A 23848-nucleotide genomic window follows, 5' to 3' on the forward strand; every position below is an offset into this window, starting at 1 on the left:
GTTTGTCAGATTTTGGTATTATGATAATGCTGGCCTCAGAGAATGAATTGAGTAATCTTATCTCTTCTTCAAACTTCTGGAAGAATTTTTAGAATTGTTACTATTTCTTCCTTAAGTAGTTCTTCTACTACTATCCCAGGCCATAGCAGAGAGCTGGATCATAAGAGGAGCAGCCGAGATTTGAACTGGCACCCACATGGGATGCCAGCGCTTCACGCCAGGGCCTTAACCCACTGCACCACAGCGCCAGCCTCACTATAGTTTTCTTTAGAGGATGATTCTTAATTGAAATTTTGATTTTGTTCATAAAGGTCTATTTAAGTTAGCAACTTCTTATTAGAGAGCTTTATTAGACCGTTTTTAAAATGTCATTTGTTTCATCTAGTTTTATGTTATTGACATGAATTTGTTCATGATATTGCCTTCTTTTCTTTTAAATGTGTATATTAGCTACCTCTTGATTATCAAAATACCATTAGGGGCTGATGTTTGGTACTGGATTAAGGTGCCTGCATCCCATTTTGGAGTGCCTCGATTTGAGTGCCCCTGTCTGCTCCTGATTTCAGCTTCCTGCTAATATGTACCCTAGGAAGCTACAGATGATGGCTCAAGTATTTGGATCCCTTGAGGCACAGATTGAGTTCCAGACTTCTGGCTTTGGCCTGACCCAGCCCCCACTGTTAGGGTATTTGAGGGTTGAATTAGTTGATGAAAGGTCTCTGTCTCTCTGCCTTTCAAATTATTAATAAATAAATAACTCATTTATTATATTATCTTTGGGGGAAGAATCTGGCATAGCTTACTTAGCTTGATACTGTTTTAGGGTCTCTAGTTCTAAGTAACATCTTGACCAGGGCTGGGGTCTTGTTTGAAGAACTGAATGGATAAAGAACTACTTCCAAACTCTCGTGATTGTTGGCCAGATTCAGTTTACTTTGAGTTGTTGAACTGAGGGCCCTACATAGTTACACCAGACGAAAGTACTGCTTCTTCAAGAGATCTTTGGAATTTTGATATTATATTTGCTTATTGCACAATTGCTTTTATTAATACCAACCATCTGAAAATACTTGGCTTCTTATATTTTGGAATCAGTGTCTAAAGAACTCCTTTTAAATGTAGTAAGCTTAGGTATCTACCACTAACTAGCCTTGTGATCTTAAGCATGCTCCTTGGCTTCTCCAAGTCTTCTTACCCTCATCTCTGAAATGAGACCTCTTTTTTAAATAAATAATTTGGAACCAAAATTTTTAGATTCTGAAAAGGTAGTAGTATTGAAATTTCATGATATATTTTGAAACATACTACATAGTCTGATTCAGCAGTTTACCTTGACCCTTAGGTGTTCCTAAGATTCTTTTAGAGTGTTTGCATAGTTAAGACTATTTTCATAATACCACTAAGATATTATTTGCTATTTCAGTCTTACTCTCTTCTGGCTGCATTGTGGAGTTTCCAGAGGCTACATGAAAAATGACAGTGTCTTTGCCCTCACAGTTAAAGAAATATGTGCTCTTGTTTCTTACGTTTTTAAAATTGTTTAAGTTTACTTTCTAACATGGTAAATGCAATGAATATGTTTCACATAAAGCTTTTTGGGATTCTTGTTCTTTGGAAGAGTCTAAGGGGGTCCTGAGCACAAAAGGATCCTGAGACCTTGAAAAATCTAACCTAATGGTGATGACTCTGTGTTTATCTGTTTATCTTGTTGACAGATTTCTTGTACTAGGGATCAAAAAATTTCATGGGCTGACATAGAGTAATCTTCTGTCATACTGCCTGAGTTTAAATGATTTCCCTAGGGTCTGGCGTAGTGGTGTACTGTGTTAAGCTGCCACCTGCAACACCAGCAGCCTCCATGGGCACCAGTTTGTGTCCTGGCTGTACCACTTCCCATCCAGCTCTGCTAATGGCCTGGGAAAAGCAGCAGAAGATGGTCCAAGTATTTGGGCCACATGCCACTCACATGGAAGACCCATGAGAAGCTGCTGGCTCTGGTCGTTGTAGCCACTCAAGGAGTCCACTAGTGGACGCAGTATCTCTCTACTTATGTCTGTCCCTCTATCTCTGTAACTCTGACTTTCAAAGTAAATAATGAATCTTTTAAAAAGTAAATTATTTCCCTGTTACTCTCTGATTTGAGGAAAGACACTTAAATTCTCTAGGACACAGTTTCCTCATGTGTGAAATGAGACATTAAATATATAGGTTAAATATATAATACATATTATATAAAATATATATAATAATATAAAATAAATATATAGGTTAATTTACCTGGTATAATAAATACTGCATGAAAGCCCTTTGCACAGTGCTGACACATAGCAGGTACTCAGTAAAAGATAATTGCTGATAATAATGATGCCACCAGTGGTGAGCTTATTGATGCTTTTGTTTTCCAGTTATGAAGATGTTTCATTTTACTATCAGGCGTCTTTAGCAAATATGAATGCTGTTTTTTCTGCCTGGTTGGCTGTGCTCATTATACTTTTGATGTTCCCATTTGAAGGTGTGCTGAAATATTGAAATCTTCTGACTTTTCATGCTTAACCCAGGAAGTTTGACTTGTAAATTGGCAGACTGGCTTGACTTCTTTTGAAATTTCACTGACCGTGCATGCTATCCTGTCCCTTAGATTAATAGGGAATCCAATAATAATCATGAAGCCCTATAAGTAGTCAGGTGGCACTGCTCAGGCCCAGATCTCATGGAAAGGTTACTCAGTTATTAAAATTTGTACAGACATTGTTTCTCCTCCAAACTGAGCTGATAAAAGACAAAGACTCTTTGATTCATTTTTGTATACTAGCACCATATTTGATAAACAATACACATGTGTACATGTTGTTGAGTCCGTATTTCGCAATCGATGCACAAGGCACAGTCACAAATGCAAAAGCAGAGGTTTATCTGTTACCAGCCGGCTGTGACCCCCTGCCCGCACACAGCCCTTAAGCAGTGCACAGGCAAAAGGCCCTCTCGTTTGCATAAGAGGTTTTTATAGCCTCATACTTACATGGGTGCAGGTCATCTCCTACGTAGATTGCCTTCTTATTCTCTATATGGCAAGGTATTGGGACCTAACATGTTCATTGGTTCATTTAAATGTAAAGACTATATACATTATGTGGCGGGAAGGCCACACAAAGGAGATGGCACGGGGAGGAACTGGCGGGAAGCATCTGGCCATAAATCCCAGGGGAGCTGGTGAGGGGCAGAAGGTCATAAATTCCAGGGGAGCATAGCAGGCAAGCAAGCAGCCAGAGTACAGAAGTGGAACCTGCATTTAGCAAGCTGGGGACTCCAACTCCTACAATGTGCATTGTCACACTTCCATATGCATGCTATCTCTTTAATGTGAAAAGACAGATAAAAACAAAGTTTGATAGACAAGAAAATTGGAAAAAAGATTTAGAGAAGAAAAGTCACTGTCAACAAGTGTTAATAAGGAGACCTGGTGGCATCTTTGATACAGGTTAATTTTATTCATGGAAGACTTAAGAACCCAAGGCAGACAGGTAGGAAGTAAAGAGAATGCATTTCAAGTATTGGTGCTGATGATAGTCACATAGATCATTCATTTTATACCACTATGAACCTAGTATTAAAATGTCACACCTCCTGACTCCCTTAGAGGGTGTATAAAAAATGGGAATACTATGAGCTATTGCTGATTACCAAAGTAATGCTAGTCTACTAGTTTTTTGCAAGTATCAGGAAAGTTTGTATTGGGTACAAATTTAATTATGATAAAGTGGTATTGATGTGAACTAGATGTCTGAATTAGATTGTAATTTTACGTTTTAGGAAATAACATTTTAATTCTAATTACATAGTATCTGAATGTATTTTTTGAAGATTTATTCATTTATTTGAAAGGCAGAGTTACAGTCTGTCTTCATCTGTACAGTAGGTAAAATAAATGTGACCTTTGCATGTTTTTAGAGCTTTAAATTTCTATCATCACTAACATCAGTTTTATATATATATATGTGTGTGTGTGTGTGTGTGTGTGTGTGTTATATTTAAAGGTTTATTTTTTATTTGAAAGGCAGAACTAGAAGGGGGGAGAGAGAGAGCTTCCATTCAATGGTTTGCTCTCCAAGTAGCCCCAATAGATGGAGCTGTGCCATGCAGAAGCCTGGAGCCCTGAGTTTCTTTCAGGTCTCGCACGTGGGTGCAGGGGCCCAAGGACTTGGGCCATCTTCCGCTGCTTTCTCAGGTGCATTAGCAGAGAGTTGGATTGGAAGTGGAGAAGCTGGGACTCGAACTGGCACCCATATGGCATTACTGGCTATAGTAGTATATTTTTTGTGTATCCAATTTTAGTTTCCTATTTAGTATTTGTGTTTCCTATTTTAGTATACTTTCTATGAAACCTGGAGGCATTTTGATTTTTCTTCATATAGAATAAATAGGTAAATGCTCAGAAGGTGTTCTGCTTGTAGATTTTAAAACACAGCATAGCTGTAGACCAGGGAAAGACAACATCAACTCTGATTGCTTCTAACAGATGTCATTATTAATTACTTGCATAAACTTATAAACATGGATGGGCTGAATTTAGGACTAAACGTGAAATTTTTAGGTGATCATTGGGGGTTTCGTGTTCAGATGTCCTTTATGCCCTTCTGCAAAGCAGTATGTCATGTATCCACGATGTTTTCTGAGTGACATTTCCATATCGAAAAGTTTTTGATTTTCCTTTTCCTCTTTCGCATGCAAGTTCAAGTCTTGGTTTTCAGTCTTGGGTTAGAATAATTCTATGGAACTAATTCTTAGTATTCTTGAATAAAAAGTTACCTGAAGAGGTTATTCTGCTCAACAAACATTTAAGCATTTAATATGTGCAACATTTTGTGCTAATCTCTTGATATCAAAAAAGAGGAAAAAACAATTTTTGCCCTTTAGTAACTTATATACCTGGATGACAAAAATCCATCTTCTTGTTAAGATAAGGATTACAGAACTTAAAATATTGAATGTTGGCCGGTGCCGCGGCTCAATAGGCTAATCCTCCGCTTTGCGGCGCCGGTACACCGGGTTCTAGTCCCGGTCGGGGCGCCAGATTCTGTCCCAGTTGCCCCTCTTTCAGGGCAGCTCTCTGCTGTGGCCAGCGAGTGCAGTGGAGGATGGCCTGAGTACTTGGGCCCTGCACCCCATGGGAGACCAGGATAAGTACCTGGCTTCTGCCATCGGATTAGCGCGGTGCACCGGCCGCAGCACGCCAGCCGCGGCGGCCATTGGAGGGTGAACCAACGGCAAAGGAAGACCTTTCTCTCTGTTTGTCTCTCTCACTATCCACTCTGCCTGTCAAAAAAAAATAAAAAATAAAAAAAAATTTGAATGTTAGATAGTTTTTCATGTAGACCTGATTTATTAACCATGGCATTTAAAATTTTTCATTCATTAATTATATTTAAAAAATGTCCATCTACTGCATGCCCATTAGTGTGCTCTTCACTTGTGATAGAGCAGTGAGTGACACAGACACAGTACTTGCTGTCAGATAACCTACCATTGTGATCAAGTCAGCTTGCATCTTTTTCATAGGCCTGTTTACCTGAGAGGCAGAGTCCATTCCAGGATTTGTTTCAAAGGATATAAACCTCATTTATCTAGATATTTAATTTGGTACTTTATCACAGAAGTAAGTAGTTATGATAAGGACACTTTTCTCTCTTTTGAACTTCATATATTCCTACTTTTAACAATATCCATTTAATTATTTGCTCGAGGTATAACCTCCAGAGCTTTTAATGGCCACTGACTGCTGACTACTGGCTTTGGCCATTTACAGGCTATATAATTTCAGTATTTGGTATGAAATCTTGTGGTTTTTGGAGACCATAAGCCTGAGATAAGTGGGGTAATCCAGTTAGATTGACCTACTACTTTATCTGCTTTCTTTTCTAATAGTTACTCTGTGGAACCTCTATAGTATTTGAGACTCCAAAGCAGTTTAAAGATTTTACAGCCAAATTTCCCTTCCCTGCCGGATTCTAGTCCCGGTTGCTCCTCTTCCAGTCCAGTTCTCTGCTGTGGCCCAGGAGGGCAGTGGAGGATGGCCCAAGTGCTTGGGCCCTGTACCTGCATGGGAGACCAGGAAGAAGCACCTGGCTCCTGGCTTCAGATTGGCACAGCGCCGGCCATGGCGGCCATTTGGGGGTGAACCAACAGAAGGAAGACCTTTCTCTCTGTCTCTCTTTCTCACTGTCTATTACTCTACCTGTCAAATAAAAAAAAAAAAATCTCCCTTCCCTTTGTCATTTATTGAGCATGTGTTATGTATGTGTCAGGCATTGTTCTGAAGATGTGGTTTTAAAAAAGAACAACAACAACAACAAAAGGTCACTGCTGGGGCTGGCGCCATGGCTCACTAGGTTAACCCTCCACCTGAGGTGCCGGCATCCCATATGGGCGCCGGGTTCTAGTCCCAGTTGCTCTTCTTCCAGTCCAGCTCTCTTTTGTGGCCCGGGAGTGCAGTGGAGGATGGCCCAAGTGCTTGGGCCCTGCACCTGCATGGGAGACCAGGAAAAAGCACCTGGCTGCTGGCTTCGGATCGGCGTAGCTCTGGCCATAGAGGTCATTTGAGGGGCGAACCAATGGAAGGAAGACCTTTCTCTGTCTCTCTCTCTCTCACTGTCTAACTCTGTCAAAGAAAAAAAAAAAAAGGAAAAGGTGATTGTTTTCCCAAAATATGTAAGACATGACAGTCTCCAACTAGGATGATAATAATGGCTAGCATGTATTATATGCTTACTGTGTGCCAGAAACTAAGTGCTTCATGTATTAACTCATTTAATCATCTTGGAGCAACCTGTGAGCATGAAGGTAGTATTATTATCATTCCTATTTCACAGATAAGGAAACTGAAGCAAGAAAGATTAAGTTGCTCTGAGTGACACAGCTAGTATGTGGAAAGATGGAATCCATGCCCGCCAGTCTGGCTACAAAAATTCTACATTTGTACAATTGCAATTATACCAGATAATTATAATTTAAGTGCATAATTAATTAAATAGGCAGTTTCAACAAGTGTGAGCAGTGCTATGACGGAAATGCTCATTGCTATAGGAACACAAATGGAGTTTACCTGATTTGATCTTGTTAAAATCAGGGAAAGTGTTTCTGAGAAAGTAAACATTGAAAGAGCCTTTCCCTCCCCTTCCATTTGAGCCAGTAAAAGAATCAGAATCTTTGAAAATGGAATTACACAATGATTTTCAAGTGAAGAAATAACTAGAAAAGTCTTATATTTGTTCTGAACTTGGAGATGTCCTGTCATGATTACACTTGATTTATGGGTTAACTAAAATAAATTTTTAAAATTGTTTTAAACATTAGCTATGAGATTTTTGGATAGAATAAAATATTTGATTGGTTTAAGCACTGTTTAGGTTAGCTTAAAAATGGAGGCAACTTTAATGGATTCTTTGAGTCTGTTGTCATACCCACAGCTGGGATTAGCAGTTCTAAGTTCCTGCAATACAAATGAATATACAAAAAAGTATAAACTTAATTTTATAGAACACATTTCATATTATCAAAACTTTTATGAAGTGTTATGTATGCATAGATGGAACTGTTTAAGATTTAAGGGTTAAAGTATAATTTATAGTATTTATTTTTGAGAGGCAGAGAGAGAGAGTGAGCAAGCTTATGTTTGCTGGTTCATTCCCCAAATGTCTGCAAAACCCAGGGCTGAGTCAGGCCAAAGCTCATAGTCTGGAACCACATCTTAGCCACTAATTCAAATGCCCATCCCAAACAAATTTTAAATATATGATTGAATTATTTTTGTAATCTTTCCAAATAGCAATTTTATATATTATTTCCAAAAGCAGTTTTATATGTTGTTATATATTATGATTTTATATATTATTAATCTCAGTACTTTTCACTTTTATCATAAGGTGGGAACAGTGATTTTTTTTTTTTTTTTTGGCAGACCTATTGTCATGTTTAATCCCAGTGAGAGTCAAGTTGGGAATTGATAATTTCTTTCTTTTCTTTTTTTTTTTTTTTTTACAGAGGATCAGTTTAGCATGCATTAAGTAAGGATTTCAACAGTTTGCACCCCCATAGAAACACAAAGTGAAATATATTGTTTGAGTACTCGTTATAGCATTAAATCTCAATGTACAGCACATCAAGGACAGAGATCCTACATGTGGAGTAAGTGCACAGTGACTCCTGTTGTTGACTTTACCAATTAACACTCCTGTCTATGGCATCAGTAATCTCCCCATGCTCCAGTCATGAGTTTCCAAGGCTATGGAAGCCCTCTGAGTTCTCCGACTCTTATCTTGTTTAGACAAGGTCATAGTCAAAGTGGAGGTTCTCTCCTCCCTTCAGAGAAAGGTACCTCCTTCTTTGATGACCTGTTCTTTCCACTGGGATCTCACTCACAGAGATCTTTTGCCAGAGTGTCTTGGCTTTCCATGCCTGAAATACTCTCATGGGCTTTTCAGCCAGATCCGAATGCCTTTAGGGCTGATTCTGAGGCCAGAGTGCTATTTAGGACATCTGCCATTCTATGAGTCTGCTGAGTATCTAACTTCCCATGTTGGATCACTCTCCCCTTTATTTACTCCATCCGTTAGCATTAGCAGGTACTAGACTTGTCTATGTGCTCCCTTTGACTCCCAGTCCCTCCACCATGACCAACTGTGAACTGAAATTGATCACCTGGAACAGTGAGATGGCATTGGTACATGCCACCTCGATGGGATTGAATTGGAATCCCCTGGTATGCTTCCAACTCCACCACTTGGGGCAAGTCAGCCTGAGCATGTCCCAAATTATACATCTCTTCCCTCTCCCATTCCCACTCCCATGTTCAACAGGGATCACATTTCAGTTAATTTTCAACACTTAAGAATAACTGTGCATCAATTACAGAACTAAACCAGTCATATTAAGTAGAACAGATAAAAAAACTACTAAGAGGGATAATGTATTAAGTTGTTCATTAACAGTCAGGGCTATGCTGATCAAGCCACCGTTTCCCATAGTGTCCACCTCACTCCAACAGGTTTCCCTCTTGGTGTTCAGTCAGTCGTCACCGATCAGGGAGAACATATGGTATTTGTCCCTTTGGGACTGGCTTATTTCACTCAGCATGATGTGGGAACAGTGATTTTTAAAGGGTGTGTTTGGAGATGTTTTTGTGGTCAGTAACATGATGTGGCTACAAAAGCTAGTATCGTAGATGATTATGCTAGTGTTGCTCTATCCTTATAATGTGTATTTTTATACATTATTTAAAAATCTCAGTGATTATTTTCATGTTAAAACCATTTTACAGAATTCAAATCTTAATTAGGAATTGCAAGGGATTAAATTTGTTCTCTTCTATTAGCAGAATCTTACTGATTTGAAGTGTATACCATGATTGTTTCATATTTAATAATCTCATTTCATGTCCTTCATTTTACAGAATTGACATAGAAATTATTTACAAGTCCCATTGACTGATCTTCTTGGGCTCTTTCTTAGTGGCTGCTTGTTTGCTTTTATTCCTTCCTTGTCCTATAGCCATTCCCTTAGTATAGTCACATTTCCCTTGTGTTTTTCAGTGGTTTGGAGGTTTCAGCATTACTTTTACTTTGTTCCCTACTATTCTGCTAGACTTATACTTTCACTGGGTTATGACATTTTTTTCCTTTGCCTTCTCTACTTCCAAGCAGCTATGTGCAGTGTCTGACTATGTGCTACTTAAGGAGCCTACTGTGTAAATTGCCCACTTCTTTTATTGAGGCTACATATGATAGATACTATTTGCTTAAAAATACATGGATGGGGGCCGGTGCTGCGGCTCAATAGGCTAATCCTCCGCTTTGCGGCGCTGGCACATCGGGTCCTAGTCCCGGTTGGGGCACCGGATTCTGTCCCGGTTGCCCCTCTTCCAGGCCAGCTCTCTGCTGTGGTCCAGGAGTGTAGTAGAGGATGGCCCAAGTTCTTGGGCCCTGCACCCGCATTGGAGACCAGGAGAAGCACCTGGCTCCCGGCTTCGGATCAGTGCGGTGCGCCGGTCGCAGTGCGCTGGCCGCAGCGGCCATTGGAGGGTGAACCAATGGTAAAGGAAGACCTTTCTCTCTGTGTCTCTCTCTCATTGTCAACTCTGCCTGTCAAAAAATTACAAAAAAAAAATACATGGATAGATACATACATAAAAGTACTCTGTTTCTCTAATTACCTTGGATATTTTCTTACCTGTAGGATTTTTCTATACTTACCTGGAAACTTTTGAAGTTGTAATGTTCTTGGGGGATAAGGGTGTGTGGTATGTCAGCCTGTCACTTCTATACTAGAGTTTGTGCTTTGTGTATGAAAGAGATCTTCATTTTCAGATCATTTAGGTTCTTGCTACCAAAAGTGCAGCTCAGAGACCAGCAACATCAGCATTAACTCTAGGTCACAAATGCACATTCTCAGGCATTTCCTCAGACCTTGATCCATTTCAACCTGCATTTTAGTAAGATCTCTCAGTGATTTATAGTGCTGTAGATATCATTCAGCCAGATGATGCATGGACATATTGATAACTACTGATCTCAAACATGTGGCCTGTGGTAATGCTATTTAAATGTTTGTACATTATTTTGCAGCTTTCATTTTTGTTTACCAAAAGTTATATTCTAGATAAGGATCACTACTACTGTGTGGAAGCAATGACAAGAATAATCTTAAACTGTAGGCAGTTCCACTCTTCGAAGTGAGCTTCTGATACTTATTAGACCTAAAATCATTCCCTCCCCCGGCACCAGTTTGTATCTGTAGGTGAAGAATTAGCCTTTTCTTAGCTATTAGGCTTTTTTTTTTTTTTTTCAAGATTTATTTTATTTATTTGAAAGAGTTACAGAGAGAGGTAGAGACAGAAAGAGAGGTCTTCCATCCGCTGGTCACTCCCCAGATGGCCACAAAGGCTGGAACTGTGAAGATCCGGAGCCTGGAGCCAGGAGCTTCTTCTGGGTCTTCCACGTGGGTGCAAGGGCCCAAGGACTTGGACCATCTTCTACTGCTCTCCCAGGCCATAGCAGAGAGCTGGATGGGAAGAGGAGCAGCCGGGACTAGAACCGGTGCCCATATGGGATGCCGGTGCTTCAGGCCAGGGCTTTAACCCACTGCGCCACAGCACCACAGCACTGGCCCTGGCAGTGGCTTTAAAAAAAAAAATGAATTCACTAAGATGAATTTCTGAGCTATAGAAGAAATTATTTAAATTTTTATTTAATTTTTTATCTTAAATGCAGGAAGTTATGTCTTACTGATAATTGATAATGTGGATATATATGATCTATGAAGAAGTAGATATTGAAAGTCTATATGTAGTTATTACTTACTTGTGATGAAGAAATTTGTGTACTCCTGCTCTGGTGGCATATGACAATCTCAGATTTTGTGAATTGAATTGTCTGAGGATATTTTATGACTGGGAAATGTTGTAGCAAATTTCACACTATATGTGGGTGCATATGGATAAAGGACAGCATTTTCTTTGTTGTTGTTTAGATGATAGTAAAATAATTGTGTTCTCTGAGGAGCAGTCTGAAGCCAGAGAAAAAGTAAGATTATCATGCTAAACAGTACAACATGCAATCTGTAAAGTTAGCAAATTATAAAATTACTGGATAATACTATAAATATATACATAAAACTTAGATATATTTGTGTACTCATACTGAGTTTTAAAACACAATTTCAGTGTTTTACTTTTATAGTTGTGAAGGGAAATAACTTATTTTTAAAAATAATGAAGAAAACTAAGAGCATGCTAAATTATCTTTGATTATCCTTCAGCATTCAAATGTGGTGTGAACAATATGTCTGACCATAAATATGTTTCACTTGGCAGTTTTCTAGAACAGTATTGTTTTATGATGATAGACTGTATTACAGTGAATGTTTTATAGGTTTTTATGCCTAGTTGTGACCATGTGCCTAGGAATGAATGGTTAGTGGGCTGGGATGGGAGAGTATACTCAGATTATGTGAGGCAATGGTATGTCTCTTAGCACTTTAACCATGCTTTATGCATAAAAGTTAACTCTGTGGAGTGAGTGACCTGTGCTATGATCTGTCCTATTTTGTATATAGCTTCTGCTGCTTGTGGCTGTGACAGATTGAACAGGGTGGTGGTTACCAGAGGACACCCTTGTGGTCATAGTGAGGTTGTAACTGTCATCTAGATTCTTCTTGAATGTCTATCACATGTGTATCTTTGATTCTAAAGTAGACAAAAATGGAATAAAGATTCATGTGGGAGTTAACACTCCCAGAAGATTAGCTTTAAAACACACTAGCAGAATGAGCTGTGACTTGCATCCATTAGTGATTGTAGTGGTTACTTAGTCCTTAGTTCCCAGCCTGTTGGTTGGACTGAGAGCATGCCTGGGAAAGATAGTGAGGCCTGTTTCAGCCCCATTATTGTCTTCTTGAATGTTAGCCTGCAGTCTGGGTAACAATGAATGTTCAGTAGTTGATGATTTTATAGTCCCTTGGGATTCTGGGTAGTTTCTGGTTCCTGTGAGCCAGGGAAATTTTCTTTCTTACTTGAGCCTCCTGAAAGTTTTTCTGGTTTTTACTCTTTGATAGTTTTAATTTGCAGAAAGGTGATTTCCCCTGAAGTTTTAATTAACTAAGGTTCATAACCTGATTTAGAAAACATATGATTTTGGAGGTGATGCAGCACATAGTATACGTCAGAATCTGAGAACCAGGACAGTTGTCACCCACAAGGATTTTGTAAAACCTTCTTTGCTAGTAAGTTTTGTCTGTCTTTCCCCTTTGCTTTTCAAGAGCATGCTTATAGGAGAAATTGGATAGAACTACTCTGAAATAATAGCATTTACTTTATTGTTTTCATGCGGTTTGTGAGTTCATTTTTCAGACTCTTAAGAATTTAAATTTGCTGTTTTTGCTCGTATTTGGTTTGGTTCTTTAGGTGTATTCTTGTATTTTATGATAATATTCCTTTAATAGAAGTATAATAGCATATATATTTTTGTATTAAAAGAAGTATAAGCAGACTTTTTTGTTAAATGTTTGCCATTTAGGAAAGGATTAATGTCCATTGATTATGCGTTTTTTAGTATTTTAGCTAAAACTTTCTTTTAACTTTAATAAATATAAATTTTGAAAGTACAACTTTTGAATTATAGCAGCTTTTCTCCGAATAACCTCCCTCCCACCCGCAACCATCCCATCTCCCACTTCCTCTCCCATCCCATTCTTCTTCAAGATTCATTTTCAATTATCTTTATGTACAGCCTAACCTTTTATTTGTAGGACATGGAAACAGAAAGAATGACAAGTACTTAGTTCATCCTTATCTTTTTCACGATTCATAGAACATTCCTTTTGGATTGAAGAGGTCTTAGGGTTGATTTAGTAACTTTATAGAATTTTTATAGACCATCCTCCCATCAGAAGTACTGGTACTTTGAAAGCATTGGGTTTATTGGTTAGGTTGTTTTGTTGTTTTGTTTTATTTTGTTTTGAGAAACCTACTTTTCTTTAAGATCAATAAAAAAAAATTTTTTTTAACCTTAAAAGGAACTTCTGCTCCATTTTTCAAATGATAAACAAGGAACTTGGGTAGGAATGACCATTTGTATATCTGCATTTTAATTAGGTGGGTGTTATTATGCTCAATTAGCAAGACTGTCAAATAATCTCTCTAATACTCTGGTCTCTCTTTCCCCCCCTTAGGGTTTTACAGACAGCCCTCATTACAGTGATCACTTGAATGACAGTCGATTAGGGGCCCACGAAGGCTTGTCCCCAACACCTTTCATGAACTCAAATCTGATGGGTAAGTGGTGATTCTCTGCAAATAGTCTTCTCAAAGCCTCTTTGGTCAGGGACATTTTTTATCCCCTTGTCCAGGAAGGACACGTCAGTATATAGAAGAAAGCTCTTAAGTTTCTAGGGGCATCTGGGTATTGCCTTTTTCAGCTCTGCTTAGGGAACAAGCACCCAGAAATTTGGGGCCTTCTAGTATTGTTATTAATGTTAAAAAAGGAAGCTACATGTTTTAACTGTCATTTTTGGGTATATTTTGGTGACCTCAAGCATTGCATGATTTTGGAGCTAATAAGCATTGTTTCATGGGCTTTTGTGATTATTATTTGTTTTGATATTTGTGTTTATATAATAATTTAAAAGATAGGACAGCATTGATTTTAGGCAAGTTTTACTTATGTACAATGTACACAAACTTTCTTTTGGTTCTACTTTATTAAAGTATAATAGTGTATATAGATGTTGCAAAATTTATTTCAAGCAGTTGGGTTCGTATTGGGGATTTTTAAAGGTTTGGTCTGCCAAAGTGAAGTTGAATTTTGAAGGGTGTGACTTTATCAGCCACACCTTATTTTTGTGTTTTCATTTACCATTATGGTGAGTTATTTTGTCTCCTTTGTATTCTTTCCCTCTCTCTTCCCCAAATGAGCTTAATGCTGTTCAGTCTGAAATGATAAGCCCTTGTGTTTTTTTCCAGCTAGGATGCCATTCTTTTGTTGTTATTTTAAAAGTGATTATTCTACTCTTTTGAAAAACTTGATTCAAAAGAATCTGTGGTTTATGACATTATTTTTCCTTCTTGCTTATTCTAGGGCTGAGCACATTATAAAAGCTTTATTTAATCGGTCTTACTGATTGTCATTGGCGTCATGTAAATATGGAAGGTTTGTGTAATTGACATTGATTTCATTACTTACTCTATTTCTTAAGGACATGACCTATATTGTGATCTTAGAATTGTCCTTTTAAGACACAGCCATGCTAATCTAAGTGGATTACTCAAATCCAAAATCCGGGTAGTCTGCAATTTCTTTATAAATGATTTTGCTTTACACAGTCTTTGTTTGTTTCCTTTATCCTCTGGTGTTGAGGAGACAGTCTGCTGTTCTAGTGTGGATTTTGCCTAAGGCAGTTGACAGTTTAAAGCCAGAGTCATTGAGTATGACAGAAGAGTAGAAAATCTAATCAGCAATACAACTTGTGTTTAAAATCACAATTTGTTTCAACATAAATGCAAATGAAAGTCATAGTATTTAATATATTATCATGCCAAGCTAAATCAACTAAATTTAGAACAAAATAATTATTTGACCCAGAAAACATACCAATTTATTTTTTTTTAATTCTGTTAAGGCTACAATCAAAGTCAAGTACAGAAGACACTGTAAATAATTTCCTTTTGTATTTTAACTTTTCCTCAAGTAGTATTTAATTTATTCCAAGTATAGAAGGGTAAGTTAAAGTCAGTGTTTTTGTTAATTTCAGATTGAGCTAAGCTTTCTTTAAATTCAGGCTATTACTGAATTGTGAGAAATCAGCAATTACTCTTTTTGTATTTATGATTTTACCTTTATTCTTCACTCACAGAGATGACTGTTAGGCCCATTGGAATTTCATCATTAGCACAGCTTTGAGCCAAGATGACTACTAAAATTGTGGGGACAAGTGTGGGAATAAAATGAATTCTAAGAGGTATGCGTGTCAGTCACTTGCTCTGAACAGCTGTTGACTAAAAATATTTCTGTAATTTAGTTTGAGGTAACATTTTCTCAGTTGGAGCAACTATGAGCATGTGCATGCTGGTTTCTTCCATTTTAAGATAATTACTGAAATACTTTTAATATTCATCTATACTCTATGTATAAAATCAGTTTTTCATAAGTCTTTGCAATAACTGATTTATAAGCAGATTGATCACTTCACAGTTCAAATGAAAAATATCTGCCTTCATCTGAATTACATTGTTTGTATACTTTGTACAGACCATACATTTTCACTGTAAATTGTAACTTTGTATTTCTAAAATGTGCATATAAATATAATGGAGGGACAAATAACCCTGAAATCAAGAGGTACATGTCCTTAAAAGAAATTCATTGGTCATTGGCGATATCAAATGAGGTTCCTCAGTCTAACAGCTTTTCAAAGCATTCTACATGACAATAACTTACCTTTGGAAATGAAAGTCTATTAAATTGTAATGCAGTTCCATACAGCAACAGTCAGTTCATCTTGATGTGAGCTGAAGTAATTGAACTTTGAGATATTGAATATGTCGGTTTATAGCACTTTGTAGGGTTACCTTGGCTAGATTAGCTTTTCTATCTGTCTGGTAATTTAAGAGGATTTCAGGTGGAAAACCTAAATTGTTAAGCTCTGTGGAGATGTCTATGGCAGTATTAGAAGCTTTTGGAATTGTTGATAACTATTCATCACAACAGGTAACACTTGAGAGTGATGCTGTGTGTGAGGAATACGCAGAAACAGTTAAAGCTACCGGAAAGCAGTAACATATTTCATCATTGTTGTCAACACAGAAAAACACCATTACATGGGGAAGGATTATACATCTAGGGAATGTTGTATTTTGAGTATTATGTTCAGCCATAAGCATATTTGCCTGAAGAAATAGTGTATTATAAAGTGCCATTGTCTTTCATAATGGAGCTTTCAAAACGTTTAATGGTTTTGTAAATTGCAAAAATGAGAAATTTTGTCTAACAAGGGTTGGTAGTGATTCAGTAATGAACAGTTTTCTACAGAAAGTGCATTTGTGTACTCATTTAGATTTTTGAATTGTTTTACATAGGAAGTAAAACTATGATGCTAGATCAGTTAGTGTTTCTTTTTATGAATTCCCTAATAATCCTGTGGATTTGACAATATGAAATGGAGAGCTTCTGTTTCAAGTGAAATAAGTACCTTTTTGGCATATCAGTATGTAATTAGCATTATACAGTGCTGTATTCTATTACCTTAAAATTTTGTGCAAAAATTTTCATCATAGCAGTGATTTCCAATAGTATCACCCAACAGCCTTGTATATTTCTAGACTCTTCCAGCTTTGATCCATTTCTCTACCCTTTAATTTCAGTAAAAAAAATTTTTTCTGTTGGAATTAGTCATATTTTTGGTGATGATAGGACCAGTTTATTAATTGAACATAAAGTGAATTATTTCACAGAAGCACATATGTTCTGTCCCTGAGTGATTGTAGAATGAACCACTGTTACCTTTTTAACCCCTTCATGTTTATCTAAGTTTTACTAACAAGAGGGAGACTGGAGATGTAAGATTACTTTAAATTTTCCTTCTTGCTGAGAACTTCAGTTGTGTTCCTTTCTAAGACCTATTTTGCATCCAGAAAGGGTTTGTTAATATTTTCTTTTAAACAATGAAAGCAACCTAGTGGTCTAAGGAGAAAAATGCAGGACTGAGAGTTAGGGGAATTAGATTTTAATCCATATCCTGAAAATAATTTTTGCATTTCCAATAGAATAATACTGGGTATTCTCATAGTTCTGCAGGTCTAGAATTTCATAATCTCATACCTAATATCTTTTATTCTGCTTGAAAAAGGCTACAACTAGAATTATAGTTACTATTTTGTAAATGATAAAATGAAGATACAGGAAAATTCAGTGGTTTTTCCTGCAGTCACAGAGCCAGTACATGGCAAAGCAAAGGTAGCACCCACTTCTCCTGACTCCAGTTCTTTCCATTAGTGCGCCTTATTTGGGTATAAGATACTTTTCCTTTCTCTGTCCTCCTCTCCCTCCCTGTCTTTCTGTCTAATGTTTCAGGTTTTAACTAGGTCAGCATTTTCCTAAACTATAATTATGGAGATGCTGATCTTAAGAGATGACCTGGAAAAGAAATTCCATAGTGATTTAACTTTGTGCAGCAGTATGAATCAGGGGTTCCCTCTCTCACATTCAGATTGTGTTTTTGGAATGTTCAAGGCTCTGGATAAAGGAAAAGAAGAAAAGGCCTATTTAGATTTGTGTAGTGCTGTATATCCCAGATTCATAGAAGGCTTTTGATAAAAAGCATTATTTGCTTCTGAGACACGGTTTTCTGTGGGACAAATACTGGGAAGTGTTTCTGGTTGTTTAAAGGGGGGAAAAACATGAAATGCGAAATATCACAGTATTAATTGAAATTGATATAAATTTATTTGTAGCTTACTTTAAACATCTTAGCTAGTTCAATAAGTTGAATTCATTTGTTCAGATATATTACTATTAAATCTCTCTTTGTGAGTACTGGAGTTAAAAACAAATCAGTTGTCATTCCATTGCTACTGGAATCTCTTAGCTCAGATATATTCTCTCTACTTCAGGATTTAAAGGATTCCTTTGGTAACTGCTGTTCTGTTTATTTTCATTTTATTGTGGGTTATGTGGGTTTCTGTAGGTTTTTCTAGGAATTTAAACCTAAGTACACTTTTTTCTCTATACAGAAATAAGCATGTCAAACAACTAAATTTCAAGAAAAACTCTTGTGTAGTTAGTACTGCCTGCATTGTAATTTATGATAAATCTGAAACTGTTCTAGAGTTAGAGATTATAGACTTACTATTTTCAGATTATCATAACACATTAAAACTCTGCCCTCAAAAGATGTCTCACTTTGATACACATGAAACTCCTTTCCTGGATGACATAGTGAAAATGGTTAAAATTGTGCTTACAAGAAACAGTATGTGTGTCTGATTTGACAGTATTTCATAAGGATGAGGCCTTTGTGCTCTCTCAATGTTTTATTAACCTTCAGTCTCATGAAGGGATATGATTAAATTCATTGATTCGTATTCTGTAAACGTTGACTGCTTATTGTTGACACCAGGAGAAATTTGAGTGAGAGTGTAGACCCAATTACACTTTAAGAAACTGAAGCCAAGAAAAATGAAATGACTAGTGACTAAGAAACATGGCCCTGACATTCTTGATTCTGAGTTAGCTCAGAGTCCCTTTCTACTTTGCTGCTTTTTTTTCTTCTACACTTCTCATGTTCAAATATTTGCGCATGTGCTGCCTTTTTCTACAATATAGCTCTTTCTACCTTTTGTTTCTGCTTAGACCCTTATGAACAGACTGAATTGTTGAATATCTTCTCCTATCTCCTTCACATACCATTCAACCTTTTTTTTTTTAAAGATTTTATTTATTTATTTATTTGAAAGTCAGAGTTACACACACAGAGAGAAGGAGAGGCAGAGAAAGAAGGAGGTCTTGGGTCTGCTGGTTCACTCCCCAGATGGCCACAATGGCCGGAGCTGTGCCGATATGAAGCCAGGAGCTTCTTCCTGGTCTCCCACGCAGGTGCAGGGGCCCAAAGACTTGGGCCATCTTCTGCTGCTTTCCCAGGCCATAGTAGAGAGAGCTGGATTGGAAGTGGAGCAGCCAGGTCTCAAACCAGCACCCATATGGGATGTCTACACTGCAGGCAGCAGCTTTACCTGCTAGGCCACAGTGCCGACCCCCTCAACCTTTTGTTATGCCCTTTATGAAAATACTCTGTGGTCGGTTATAAAAGTAAGTAATATTTGATATCTGTTTTCAGACTTTACAACTGTAGTATGGAAGGGTAGGTAAAGTAAGAATTGGAATAATTATTACATATGATAGGATGAATGATAAAAAGAAATTCTTAGACATTGAGATTAATAAGATCGTGTTCACGGGACACAGCACGTTACCACCTTGGCCTGAGGCGCTGGCATCCCATATGGGCGCTGATTCAAGACCCGGCTGCTCCTCTTCTGATCCAGTTCTCTGCTGTGGCCTGGGAAAGCAGTGGAAGATGGCCCAAGTCCTTGGGCCCTGCACCCATCTGGGAGACCCGGAAGAAGCTCCTGTTTCCTGGCTTCGGATCTCCGGCGCAGCTCCACCGTTGCGGCCATCTGGGGAGTGAACCAGCGGATGGAAGATCTCTCTATCTCTACCTCTCTCTGTAACTCTGTCTTTCAAATAAATAAAATAAATCTTAGGAAAAGTTTATGGTATGTAGCATTTAATCCAGTGTTATTAAGTCTGCTCTTTCTGTTATAACAAATTCAAACCAGATAACCCAAAAGTTTGTTTGTTTGTTTAAAAGTCAGAGTTACAGAGAGATCTTCCATTCACTGGTCCACCCCGCAGTGCCCACAATGGAGCCAGGAGCCAGAGGCTTCTTCCAGGTCTCCTACTTGAGTGGCAGTGGACCAAGCACTTGGAACATTTTCCACTGTTTTTCTTGGGCCTTTAGCGGGGAGCTGGATCAGAGGTGGAATAGTGAGGATATGGGATGCTGGTGTCACAGCTGGCTGTTTTACTCAGTATGCCACTTAGAAGTGTTGATTGAGAGGATAAAATAAAGCTGGAGAGACAAATGGGGCCTCAGAGGGATTTGAGGAGTAGATGAGGGTAGTGGTCTCTCCCACTCTACACTTAGGTCATTTAGTCTTTCTACATCCACCTAAATTTTCCTTTCTGGTTACTATATTACAGGATACCTTTATTCCTTAGTGATGTGAAATTTTTTATTTAGTGGAAATAGGCAATTTTATTTATAATCCACTGTTCCTAACAGTCTCTCTTTTTGTATTCCTACCCTGTCCCTACACCCTGAAAACCAGCCTCTTTACTTTGTTAGAATGATTTTTTAATAGCTATCTCCTTCTAAGCCTTTTCTGAGCCAGAGATGACCTGAAGGCTTGCTTGCATGCTTTCTTTCTTTTTTAAAGATTCATTTATTTATTTATTTGAAAGTCAGAGTTACACAGAGAGAAGGAGAGGCAGAAAGAGAAAGAGAAAGAGAAAGAGAAAGAGAAAGAGAGAGAGAGAGAGAGAGAGAGAGAGAGAGAAAGGCCTTCCATTTGCTAGTTCACTCCCCGTTGGCCTCAATATGGAGCTGCACCGATCAGAAGCCAGGAGCCTCTTCCAGGTCTCCTACGCAGGTGCAGGGGCCCAAGGACTTGGGCCATCTTCCACTGCTTTCCCAGGCCATAGCAGAGAGCTGGATTGGAAGTGGAGCAGCCAGGACGTGAACCATTGCCCATATGGGATGCTGGCACTGCAGATGGCGGCTTTACCTGCTATGCCACAGCACCGATCCCTTGAAGGCTTCTTTTCTACCCTGTCTGGGAGAGACCAAACTTTACCTTCCTTTAAAAACAGATGACTTGTTTTAAAAGATATTTTAAAGCTGCTAGAGCACTCTTTAAGATAAGATCCCACTTAACCATGAGTAATTATTTGTGGAGTGAAAAACTTGAAAAAATAACCAGAGGGACCAGTACTGTGGCACAGTGGATTAAACAGGCATTCAAATCTAGTTTGGGAGAGCTGTGGAAAATGGCCCAGGTACTTGGGAGAGTAGAGTGGAGTTCCTGGCACCTGGCTTCAGTCTGGCCCAGATTTGGCTGTTGTGGCCATTTATTAAGTGAACCAATGGATGGAAAAATCTCTGTCTCTCTCCCTCTCTTTTTCTCTTCGTCCCCTTCCCCCGCCCCATATCTCTCCCTCCCTTGTCACTCTGCCTCTCAAATTAATTAATTTCTCGTTAAAAATGTTTTTTCAACAAGTATAGGAAAAAATGTTTTCTCTGGCTTTTATTTTGAAAATCAAAGCTAAAATTAAGTATTATAACAAAACAAGATATTATCAACCAGATCTTAGAGTAAATAAAAATGAATTGTTTTTTTCTTCAGAATAGTATGGTAAATGTCCTTCACTTCAAATTTGAATCTTGTTGATTTTTTTCCTCAGTTCTTAACTGACTCAGATCCTAATCTGTCAGTGAATTCATGTTTGTTTAAATGCCTTTTTAACATCATTTTCATGAAATTTTAAGTCTCTTGCATGATAGTCAACTTGCAATCAATTTCTTCTGGATTTGCTTTGTATTATGGGATATTTAAGAAAATATTGACCAATATAACCTAGACTGCATACAGTCATACCACACTCTCTATGTGAGATATTTATTTTTCAGAGATTTTTAAGAAGTTGTCTAGTCTAATGAATTTCATGATGTCAAGATGTTGCCTTAACTATGCAACCTTGAAAACTGGTAACTCTAGAGACTCAAATAAGGCAGATCCCCTTTATTTTGTTTATCATCACTTGCAAGTGTATTTTCCTTAATCTAGTAATCCTTATTGGTGCTTAAGTTTCATAATGGGCAGGTAGCGCTGATCTGGTAAATGTTTCTTTCCTGAGTGTTCCCATTGTTTGTGTCGATTTCTAGCCCAATCTCTTTAACAGAATATTCTGAGTTCTTTTTGTAGTGTGGTGGATGACAATCATTGTGGCTACTTCATTACTAAGGAAACAAAAGATTCAATGTCTTTAAGGAACTTTTGTAAGTTTATAGTTTTGCTAGATGCATAGAGTTTCATAAGCATTGCCTATCTGTGAGAATTTGTGATACTTTGAATTGGGAAAAGTATTACAGCAGCATTATGCTTCGTTGCCTATGTAAAACCTTTTCAGATTCACTGCTTATGGTTGTGATGATGATTTAAAAGAAGTTTTCTGAGTATTTCATTAAAAATAAATGCTTAAATACTACAGTTCTCATATCCTTTGGCCTGGAATGGAATTCAGAGGTCATCTGCCAGATTGATTCTCAGTCAGCATTATTGAGAAATAATATGGTTATCATAAAGTCTGAGGTAGGAGGCAGAGAGCTGGTGCTCTCTATTCCCTGAATACCCCAGCACTTCTTTAAAAATGAAGAGTTGGTATAGCTGGATTAGTGGTAATAGTGTTTATACAAATTTTAAATGACCACCAAGTAAAAATGAAATGTTTAAATAATTTGAAAGCATCTTCTGAATTACTTTAGTATGCTATGTAGACATTATTGTTTGGAGGTATCCATTACATTCTGCCTCCCTTGTATACAAGTTTGCTACAGCCCTGTTTAGTATGTGTCATATTTTAGTGAAGCCTTTCAAAAAGACTGATGCTTGAGAGTCTTTCCATCATTTTTGCATTCTTCTTCTCTCAGCTTATTTTTTTTCTTACAGAATTCAGTTTTTGCTTTTCATAGTGTTTTTTTTTTTCCCCCTGGGCTTTCAGTTTAGATTTTGTTGTGGTGGTGGTGGTATTATGTTTTTAATGACTTTAGGTTTTTATGAACATTGGAACTTGCTATCCCACCTATATTTCAGACTTTCTGATACACACATACATGTATGCATTTGCATGTTTACTATCTTTATGGGGGTGAGTTTTGAAAAATGTTTGTGTGGTTTCTTTGTTTTGTTTTTTAGCTATTGTCATTTATTTGGTGTGGTTTGGTAGCTCCACCATCATTATTGTATTACATACTTGTTTTTCACTTGGAGAATTCCTCTGGAGGATTATCAGACTCTTCGGTTCTATGAAATTTCTAGGGATTCACAATTAAATGAAAGTAGAGTACGAGGCCACTTCATGGCAAATTATGTCAATTAGTTTATTTACAGTTAATTATACATTTTATTAACTTCTCTTATATTCCCCTAGATCAAGTGTCAACAAACTCTTTTGAAAGAGCCAGATAGTAAATTAAAGTTCAGGGTTTGTGGTCCAGGAGGCAAAAATCAATGTACTTAATGTACATTTAAATTGAATGTACTTAATGTGCATTTAAATTACCATTTAAAATTTGTTCCTGTTTCAGACCAAAGCTGCCAGAAATCAGAAGACTGGCTAAGTAAATAATTATTCCACATTTATACATGACATGTTATGCAACCTTCAGAGTCATGTCCTTGTGTATTGATAAGAAGATCTCTGAGGACCATTAAGTAAAAATGGCTAAGTGCAGGAGTGCAAAACTTTCTCTAAATGCAATGAAATATCTTGGATTAGATTTCATAACTGTAGAATTACATAATGGAAAAATTAGTCAAATTCTGGGAAAGCAGTGGAAGATGGTGCTTGAGCCCCAGCACTTGTGTGGGAGACCCAGAAGTTGTTTCTGGCTCCTGGTTTCCAATTACCTTAGCTCCAGCTGTTGTGTCGGTTTGGGGAGTGAACCAGCAGATGGAAGACCTCTCGGT

The 23848-nt window shown here is 37.7% G+C and overlaps 1 protein-coding gene across 9 annotated transcripts in view; it reads left to right on the forward strand.

Moving 5' to 3' along the window:
- TCF12 (transcription factor 12) overlaps positions 1-23848 on the forward strand; it is a 402065-nt gene that overhangs the window by 167647 nt on the left and 210570 nt on the right. For all 9 annotated transcript variants that reach the window (XM_070054250.1, XM_070054251.1, XM_051821974.2 and 6 more), the window contains one exon: positions 13720-13822. In XM_070054250.1, the coding sequence (XP_069910351.1) occupies positions 13720-13822 (103 nt within the window). The remainder of the gene's footprint in view (positions 1-13719; positions 13823-23848) is intronic.

Source organism: Oryctolagus cuniculus, chromosome 12, assembly GCF_964237555.1.
Source record: "Oryctolagus cuniculus chromosome 12, mOryCun1.1, whole genome shotgun sequence".
NCBI classification, from domain to species: Eukaryota; Metazoa; Chordata; class Mammalia; order Lagomorpha; family Leporidae; genus Oryctolagus; species Oryctolagus cuniculus.